The sequence below is a fragment of the Engystomops pustulosus genome, chromosome 4 (assembly GCF_040894005.1).
Source record: "Engystomops pustulosus chromosome 4, aEngPut4.maternal, whole genome shotgun sequence".
NCBI classification, from domain to species: Eukaryota; Metazoa; Chordata; class Amphibia; order Anura; family Leptodactylidae; genus Engystomops; species Engystomops pustulosus.
Window position 1 is genome coordinate 184,224,195 of NC_092414.1, and position 10,678 is coordinate 184,234,872.

Below are 10,678 nucleotides of genomic sequence, written 5' to 3' on the forward strand. Positions count from 1 at the left end.
GTACCATACAATATATACTAAGCTGTATCATATACTGTACCTATATTAAATATATGGTATACCAAGCCGTATCATATACCTATATATAATGTATTCTAAGCTGTATCATATACCTATGTATAATGTATACCAAGCTGTACTCTAGACCTATATGTAACGTATACCAAGCTGTATCATATACCTATATTTAATATATACTAAGCTGTATCATATACCTATATGTGATATATACTAAGCTGTACCATGTACTGTACCTTTATGTAATATGCACTAAGTGGTTTCATATACCTATATGTAATATATACTAAGCTGTACCATGTACCTTTATGTAACATATACTAAGCTGTATCATATACCTATATGTAATATATACCAAGCTCTATCATATACCTATATGTAATATATACTAAGCTGTACCGTGTACCTTTATTTAACATATACTAAGCTGTATCATATACCTATATGTAATTAATGCAAAGCTGTTATCATAAACCTATATGTTATATATATGCATCAAGAGAAGTCATATACCTGTATATAACATGTAATAGGCTGAGTAATATATGTATATGTAATACTTTCAAAGCAGGATCATACACCTACACATAGCATGCAATAAGTTGGATCATAAAGCTACATACAGTTAGTCCTCAGGTTACCTACAAAATAGGTTTTTTAGGTCTGTACTTAAGTTGAATTCGTATGCAAGTAGGATATGGTATATTTTATAATTTTAGATCCAGACAAAAATAATTTTTGTCCCAGTGACAATTGGATTTTACACGTTTTGTGCCATCATGGGACCAAGGATTATCAATAAGACTTCATTACAGACACATTACAGCTGATTATTGCAGCTTAGGACTAAAGTATAGGGGGCACCTGTATATAACATGTACTAAGCTGTATCATCTACCCATGTATAATATGAAATATAATATTTCATATTCCTATATATATAACATGTAGTAAGCACGGTTATATAGCTATATGTACTAAGCTGGATTATATAACAAGATGTAATATGTCATTACTGACTCTTTGCTATACATTGTCTTGGCACACGTCATATGGATCACATGCTGAGCTCCATAGACTATCACACGGCGATGACAGGATTTGCAGATCAGCTCCTGTGAACTTTTCCACCCCGCTGTAACGTGACCATTGTCCTGCTGGGCTGACGTCTCATCTGTACGTCAGTATCAGCACTTTCTTTGGGAGCTCCTACATTACACCAGCCCGAGATGTTTGAACAATGGGCGTCCAACCTGTGTCAACACAAACCAACCCAATAACCCCGAGCTCTTCCTTTATGTGTACAGCTGGAAAACATGGCTGCCAACATAGAGCAAATACTTGGACGTAGCAGGGAGCTGCTGCTTACACTACTGTATCACCTGCTCTATATGAAACCATCTGGAATGCAAAATCCAGTGAGAAATGCCTTTAAGCCAAGGCGGGGCTTTCATGGGTTGGTATTTTATTATTAGTTGTAAATTTATGATAACTTTTTTTAAGGTCATGGGATTTATTAAAAGTTAAAAATTTCAGCCAAAATATTTGTACCATCTAATGCACCCCTAAGGCTGCTGTGCCTGGGACTGCACCCTCTGTCACCCTTCAAGGAGAAACCATGAAAAACCTGTCTATAGATGGGAGACACTGGTTTGGCTGATGATTAAATTTGCCTACATGCTCTTCCCGATGAGAGTGGGGAAATATGCCAAATATTCTGTACGATGCTAGTGAAATATTCCCAGGAAGAAGCTTGCTAACTGGAAGTGCCAGGCGGACAAGAATGGAACAATGATTCCTTGTATATAAAATGACAATGGATATATATTGTGTATGACTACCTCTTGTAACCTGTATGTTCTGCCAACACTAATAAGAGAGCAACACCAAGGCAAACAGGCACGACAGCTACCAAGGCAAACAGGCACGACCGGCGCCATGCATAGAGGGACGACCGTCGCCATGCATAGAGGGACGACCGTCGCCATGCATAGAGGGACGACCGTCGCCATGCATAGAGGGACGACCGGCGCCATGCATAGAGGGACGACCGGCGCCATGCATAGAGGGACGACCGGCGCCATGCATAGAGGGACGACCGGCGCCATGCATAGAGGGACGAACGCCACCAAGGCAAACAGGGACGAACGCCACCAAGGCAAACAGGGACGACCGCCACCAAGGCAAACAGGGACGACCGCCACCATGGCAAACAGGGACGACCGACGCCATGCATAGAGGCACGAACGCCACCAAAGCAAACAGCCACGACCGGCGCCATGCAGAGAGGCACGATCAGCGCCATGCAGAGAGGCACGACCGCCACCAAGGCAAACAGCCACGACCGCCACCAAGGCAAACAGCCACGGCCGCCACCAAGGCAAACAGCCACGGCCGCCACCAAGGCAAACGGGCACGAACGGCGCCATGCATAAAGGCACTAACGCCACCAAGGCAAACAGCCATAACCGGCGCCATGCAGAGGGGCATCACCCGCGCCATGCAGAGAGGCACCACCACTGTGATACATATATGACATAGTTTTATATAACATTGAAATAGCCTAAGAATAATGTCTGAAACGCATTGTTCATGCTTTTTCCGGCTTATCTTCACATCTGACAACAATATAAGAGCCCTGGACTGGCACACTTCTGCAGCTTTCTCAAACGCTCCTCTGTCCTTTACAAGGGCAATAAAACTATACTGCAGCACTATATTTTATCAACGTGGCAGCCACGCGCTCAGCCAGCGTGGTCGAGTTCTGCTTACTACAGCCCTTGCAGTGTCTCAGCACAAAGACATTTTTGTGCTTGTATAATTGAGAGCGGTGCCAAGATGCCAGGCGCTGGCATGTCTACTGCTACTCTTAGGAAATCTTCTAAGTAGAACGTGCAGTACATAAAGCACGATTGCTACACACATCATACTTACAGATCTATACAGGAAGAGTTCCAGGAACATTACATAACCTCATGTAACACAACTGGATTTCGTTTCTCCTGGGCCCCTCTAGTGACCCCATTCTGTGTAAATGACTGACAGCTCCAACGAGGAGCAAAAACTTCTAAACAGCTGCAGCTGCAAACTTCACCTTCTGGTTCTCATCCTAAGTCATATCCCAAGGCTACTTGAAAGTCAGGCATTGATCAGTAGGGAGATGCTTTCCAAAATGTGGCACTAGAGGCATAGTTTTCCATTTTCCATCCAGTAAAACTTACCAATGTATATTCTTCCCTATAGTTTTTAGCTGAGCATGGCCTTAAAAACACTGCGCATCTGCAGAGGCAGTCTCCACAAAGAGGCATTTACCTACTCCAAACACATTTAGAGATCAAATCAGTCTTAAAGGGGTATTCTGTAGCAGGTTGGGGATAAGCTTCCTTGTCAAAGAAGAGCGGTGATTTTTCAGGACCATGTTCCCTTCACAGAAACGAAACTGGTTCCATTGACTTTAAGTTGCACAATGAAAAGGTCACAATGCTGATTCAATGTTGCGTGTACCTCTGTGGTTTGGGGTTCCATATGGCAATCAGATAGGACTAGCCCTTTAATACACATCTGGACCAGATACACAATTCTAGCATTACCTCCTACAAAACTGACCTGTTCCATCTGGTGTAGACCTCACAAATGTGGGCAGCATCTTCACACAGGCGGTGGGGTTGGTGTCTACCCCGAGTCCTTTCTCCATCTCCTTGCTAAATCGGTTTGAGACATCCAAGAGCGTCTCATCAGAGAGCCGCATGTGATAGAGGTACTTATCCACCTGTAGAGGAAACAGCAATGAAAATCACTTAGGAGCTTCCATTAATTGTTATGTGTAACCAGCATTTAGTGGACAGAAAGTGGAACTAGTGAACCTCCTGAGTAGTCCCTAACCTTGGTTACTACTAGTGCATGAAAGAGGACCACCCTGAGCTATACCCACTGAAGATTGGCTGCCAAACTGGTAAAGATCCCCTGTTAACTCTACAATGTACATCGGATGAGTTTTTATTTTATCACACCTGAAGATGAAATATTGGCAAATAGAACCTAGAAAATAGATCATGACATCCACGACTTCTTCAAAGAGTTAAAGCTCCATAGTGATGCCTGTAATTACACGTTGTGATGTTAGAATACTCCCTGTAATAACTGGTCACAATTTCCGACCTCTCCAGGATGTTGTGCAGCCAAAACGCATGGATCTTTTTAATCCCTAAATAATGAAGTTGTCACTTTTAGCACAACACAAACTCAAAACTGCTAAAAGACTTTTGAACCTTGTATAATCCTGAGGCTGTGATAGGATAGTGAGAGAGGAACAGGTTTTAAGAATTTGAGATATGTAGATAAAAAGCAGCTTAGGATGACTCCGGACGCACACATTTAGTGACAGCCTTCTATGTGTACAACCACTGATACAGGGAGAGCTGTCAATCAATGTGTGGGTCATTAGGACTCTTACTGTCAATCACTGTGTGTGTGTGGGGTCATCAGGACAGCACTGTGAGTGAGTGGGGTCATCAGGACTACTGTGTATAGGCTTGGTAATTAGGACGCTTATTGTTTCTCCAAGGAGTCCGGTCAGGATTTTATTCAAAGATCCTTCTCCAAATAGAATTAACCATTACACTACAGATTTCACCTTCTTTCCCTCTGTATGAGCTAGGGCAGCAAAAATCATGACTCGAAAATCAACCTGTCCATTTCTGACAATATTCTGCCAGATACTTCAGGGTCAGACTATCTCTACACAGCCTGATGGATCTGAGCTCCTAAATTCTTCAACCTAGAATACAACCCTATGGTCCAGATTTATTAAAATTTCTGTGCCCGTTTTCAGTGCAGCCGAGGCACAAAACTGTGCACCTTAAGGGACGTTCCACTGCGGATTCCACATTTATGCCGGAATTCCCAACATAATTGTGGCGCATGCCCATTAAACTGAGTGCACCAGGAAAAAAACTGGTGCACTCAGTTTAAGCATAATCGACGCGTGCAGGGTGTGCCAGGTTGTTATGGTCTGTGCGTTAGTTAAGAAAACTGCTTGTGGTGCCCTACTGCATCACTAATTATAAATCTGGGCACGGATAGTGCTTATAGAAAAGTATAGGATCTTTGCTGAATCAGACTGGAAAACTAGTGATCTTCAGATAAGGGTCATTGAGGTATTGGTAGAAGTTTATTCCAACACTTTGGTGTGTAACTTTGGTGTAAAGGTACCTGCACACGTTGTGTAATGACGGCAGAATTTATCCAGCAGGATAAACAAGCATTGGAAACCAGCTGAAATCGTCTGCTTTCTGAATTGTATTGATACCACAATTTTGCCACGGAAGGAGGCAGATCAGGTAATACTCTACATGTGTGGACGGCCATATAGAAAGGCAAATAACAATACTGTAGGCTCCTCAAAAGTTTCTACAAAGGTGCAACCAAAAAGCGCTATACTTTTTGAAAACGACTTGATAGGGTATATTTGCCGTATTGATGTGGGTCCAATTGCTAAACGGGATGGATAAGGGAATAGCTTATTATTGACTACATGTTCCAAATGTTTTAAGTACATATGTGATCATCTCACAGGAGAGTTCCAGCAGTTACTAGTTAAGCTCCATATAGGTGTCTGAGGTAACCACACACAGACATTATCCTCCTGATGGGAATGCAATAGGCAGTGAATTGTGTAAGCCACCGGCCACACCTTCCAGAAACCGGTCCGCTCTCCAAACAAATGGTGCCTGGTCTGTGCCTGCTCTGCTTGCTCTATCACATGCTCTGCTTTCATCATGTCTCAGGCAGCGGCGTGGCTTTAGTAACACAGGCGTTGGATGAAGAAATGAGTCAGCTTCCACCAGCAATGGTGTCTGGTTACAAGTGAACTTCTCCAAACTGCGGTGGGGTTTCTCGGAATATAAAGTATAGGCGTGTCCAATAATCTTAACTTCCTGGCGTAACATTTTACACTACTTCTGCGCCCAATATACTGTATATTATATATCTACATCATAGAAACATAGGGGGAGATTTATCAGAGAGTAGAACTGTTTTAGTTGCCCATGGCAACCAATCAAAGCTCACCTTTCATTTTCCCGCAGCAGTTTATGAAATTAAAGCTGAGCTCCGATTGGCTTCAATGGGCGACAAGAACTGTTCTACCTCAGACACCTCCGATAAATCTCCTTTCTCCTAATGTCATTAGATGATACAAATTTTGCAAGCTCAGTATAGCACTTTATTCAGGTTAGGTCCACAGATGGGTCTGCGTTGTGTAGAGTAAGCAGTGAAATTGCATATTCTGCCGCAACAATGGTTTTTGCAGCAATTGTAAATAAGCCCATTCTACTATGGAGGCTACACATTATATTTGGGCTGTAGGTACTATAATTATAAATTGGCGCATCATGGCACGTGTTCTGGTGCCATTCTCTGGTTTATGAAATTTATTACAGGTGGAGTCCCATAATTTATAATGGATATCCTACAGATCTGATATCACTTGTGCTTTCTACATAACATATGGTATCGCACATCTTGCACGTAGCATAAAGCGGTGTCGTCTGTGTACGTTGACTCATCACAGAGGAGGTTCACATTGATCTCTAATGACTCAACCTCATTCACAAGACTAGCTTGCAATCCAATTTCTCAGCAATGATAGTTCTCATCTGGCTAAGGCTGAATATACAGAGCAATGTCACCCACGTGCCACGTACCCTACAGAACCATTCATTGTATAGATCAGGCATGTTGGACTATAAAGTAGAAGCTGTTCTGAAATTGATATGTGGTATGATTTAAGTTTAAAGGGGTTCTCCAGCCACTATTGTGGATAAGAGATAACTTTCTGATTGGAGGAGGTGCCAGTGGTGACCTCGAGATCCCCTAAATGGATAAAGAAACTGGTCACACATGCACCTGCTGCTCTATTCATCTCTATGGTGCTGATGGAGATAGCTGAGCTATAGTAGTATCCAGATACCTCCGTCAGTGTCATGGACAGGGAATAGAGCCGTAACACCCATGCTGCTGCTTTTATTATGAAAATGGACCCCTGTTCTTGGGATCTTTGAGGGTCCTACCACTGGGACCTCAACTGATCACCAAGATATCAGCAAAACATGTACTTACTGATAACCCAAATTTACTGGTATGCTTTTTCAATGCATAGGCAAATCTACCGCAAAATCTGTCACATGTCTGCATGGAACTAAAGTTGAATTAGCTGAGGAATTTTCACTATAGTCATCCGTATAACAAGCAGCAAAAATTCTGACAAATTCCTAGAAAGCAATACTAGACACTTCCTTCATGACTCACTTATAGGTTAAAGATTTATCACACAATAAGAACAAAGTATACTCCATGCAATCTAGAAGGTGATCCCTAAAGTTTATTTAGGGTTCAGGTACATAGAAAACCCCTGTGTATGTTGCTTATATGGCTGGACCACTGTGAAAGCAGCCCCCCCCCCTACTCCTTCCACCACATAGATTGTAAGCTCTTGGGACCAGGGTCTTCACTTATATTGTTTTCTATTTGATCAGGTTTCTGGTCCATAATGTCTTATTTTGTCTCTATATGTACCCCAATGATCTGTACAGCTCTGTGGAATATGATGGCGCTATATGAAAAAAAGTAGCGTATAATCTTAGCTGGACTTTATAATAGAGATACATAATTTATATGCATCTCTACTATAAAGAATACAATACATTGAATCAAAATCTGACCTTTGTATGAAGGATGCCTGCGGGGGGCGCTCAACTCTTACATCTCAATGATGATGATGTCAGAAAAAAAAGCTGGGTGACAGTATATGTGATGTGGCCGCGTGATACAGTAAATGTGACCTAATTTTATCCAATCACAGAACAGACTACGTGCTAAACGGTAGATATACTGTACATGTCTGTAGTGTATTGCTCTTTGGAAGGGATGAAATTATAGAAGTGGCCAGGTTCCTTCTACGCGCAGTTCTTCCCTTTGGGAACGTCTTAAGAAAGAACATATTCTACAGCAAATATTTAGGCTTTCTTCATACTACGCCGTCATCCAAAGTCTAATACATTTTGCAACCAGTGGAATTGACTTTCCATGGATTTCCCATTTCGTTGACAGTGACTGCTTTCCTATATGGCTGCCCTTGAGAGGTCATCAATCTGTCTATAAGGATAAAACCTCCTCATCAGTGACCCCCTTCCTCAGAGAATTCCCTTAGATACTCCCTAGCAACTGATAGACCCTCTACATAGTCAATTCATATCATGGACAACAAATGAACTTGGAGGAAAACCAATTATCTGGTCCAGGAATCCTGAAGAGTGAGATAAGATAATGAGGTGGAAGAAGAGGAATCCAAGCAGTCATCTCTCCTGGAAATTCTGTCCCCCTCCCCCCTTCTAGTGCCCTTTAAAGAATCAGTGGTGGAAAGAAGCATCTCTCTACGGAGGACCTGACGTGTCCATGCATTTTAATGGGCACCATGTAATTCCTACTCTCTCCTGTAGAGGCGCTGCAGGATTAAGATACATGGAGATCACAGCTGATCGCTGTCAGTCCCACTGGGACACCCCATGCTCAGCTTGTCATTAGGAAAATCCTATTTTTTACTGAATGAAACTCATCCAGTATAAAAATTCAGCTCTGTCCCGGGATTCATGTTACCAGTGCCGCCAGAAGGATTTTTTTCGGCCCCTAACTCGCAAATTCTCTAGGCCCCCAACAATATGATAACCCGGCCATGTGTGTACAGTGAATTCCCTGCACCTGGGAAGGGAACAGGGTTTTCTGTGACTTGCGGCTCCTACTCTTCCTCGGGCCCCCAGAACACAGTCACACACACCCCACCCCTAATGGCAGCCCCCCTGTTACTATGTGGAAAAGATCCCAGATGGTTCAGATTCCTTAACAATCATGGGGGTGATTTAACCTTCAAATGATGCAACTAAATAGACAAATAGTTCATATAGTAACTTACTGGGTGTCATATTCTGCGGTACAATCATTAGATGCTTTCACACAGCAGTGTAACGCACACAGCAACACATTGCTAAGCTAGGAAAGGGTTAACGTCTTGTCACTTTCCACATAACTAAACAAACTTCCTGCTGAAGCTGGAATTTTTTATTTCCATATTGTAGTAATTGCTGCTCAGTGATGTGGAAACAGGGATGTGACCTGGGGGGGAAAATCCCAATCCATATTACATCACATGGGCTCTGTACCCCTCTAGTGGTGTATGAGCAGTGGGGGCGACTTCCTGGTAGTGCTGCATGAATGAACACATTTACATAGATTTATGCCCCTGACCTAAGGGTCACCTGCCTGATCTCACACACCAGGTACATCTCAGAAAGCAACAGTCATACATTGCATACCAAAGGTGTCCAGTATGTATAATATATATGTGTATATATACACCATAGTTCTGCGCTTATATTATATATTAATATATACACACACACAATATACATACTATAGTATTCTGTATATACTCTCTGACTATAAAGGGCTATGTGCTCTATTGTCTCCATATATTGTAAAGGGTATGTTCACACCTGGTAGGAGGAAACTGCACTGCAAGCACATGATGTAAAGAAAAACTGCAGCCATTACTACATTATAGGAGATGATGAAGGATCAAGGTTTTTGTTTTTCTTTTAAACAAAGTGCAACATAAAAAATATAAAAATGCTTCATGAAAACTAATTATTGAATCACATAGAAATGCAAATCACACAAAAAAAAAACAGTTGAAACTGAAAACTGTGAACACTGTGTAATACAGCAGTATATAGTATCTGTATATCCCCCTCCCTCCAGTGCTCTGGAATGTGTGGATACAGAGAAATAGATGTGAAATACATATATAGGTAGATGATGGATAGATACTGTAGATAGATAATTGATAGAATATAGCTCAATATATACACACATATAGATCGATAGATATGATAGATAGATGTTAAATATAAAGACAGAGATATGAAAGAGATAGATACATATAAGAAAATAGAAAGCCGTGAGAGATGTAGTTAATAGTTATGTAGTCGGGTGGCAGGTAGTCGGGCAGGCAGCAGTGTGCTCCTCACCTTCTGCACCTGGTCATGGTTGAGCTCGGTGAAGAAGTAGGCCAGTAGATGTGAGGCTATCATGTCTGTGTGTCGCTCTCCTCAGCAGTGCCGGCTTTTTCCTCGCTCTCTCTCTTTACAATGTGCTTCATTCACTGATGCCCGGCAGACAAGCCTCCGCTGACGTCACGCACATCCTTAACCCGCGCGCTGCCGCCGGCACGTCCCGAGCGTCCTCCCCCGGGTGCGCGCACCCCCCATTCTCCGGCAGTAATGACTAATATCAGGAGGTGAGCGCCCCAACCCCCCTCCCCATACATTACACACTGCATCACTATGAATACATATACATGACTGCGGCATCCCTCCCCGGCCCGCCAGGGGTTAATGCCGGCACGCGCGTTATTGGCTGCCCATAGGGTGTGTGAGAAGGCAGCACTGTGATTGGTTGGCTTCATTGGCTGGGGGCGGAGCCTGTGTGCGGTCGGTTTTGGGTGGTCGTGGAATGTGAGCGGAGAAATGACAATCACTGGCCACGCCCCCTACCGCTCATGTCATGTACGGGAGCGTGGAGGGGGGACCGGCGTCTCCCACTGTGC

General features: G+C 42.9%; 1 protein-coding gene across 1 annotated transcript in view; it reads right to left on the minus strand.

Moving 5' to 3' along the window:
- The window catches only part of LOC140127770 (hexokinase-2), a 29,182-nt gene extending 18,859 nt beyond the window's left edge, over positions 1-10,323 (minus strand). Inside the window, exons 1-2 of the mRNA XM_072148839.1 lie at positions 10,101-10,323; positions 3,625-3,787 (exon numbers count right to left, since the gene is read on the minus strand). Coding sequence (XP_072004940.1) covers positions 3,625-3,787; positions 10,101-10,163 — 226 coding nt within the window. The 5' untranslated portion in view covers positions 10,164-10,323. The remainder of the gene's footprint in view (positions 1-3,624; positions 3,788-10,100) is intronic.
- Between the last annotated feature and the right edge of the window lie 355 nt (positions 10,324-10,678).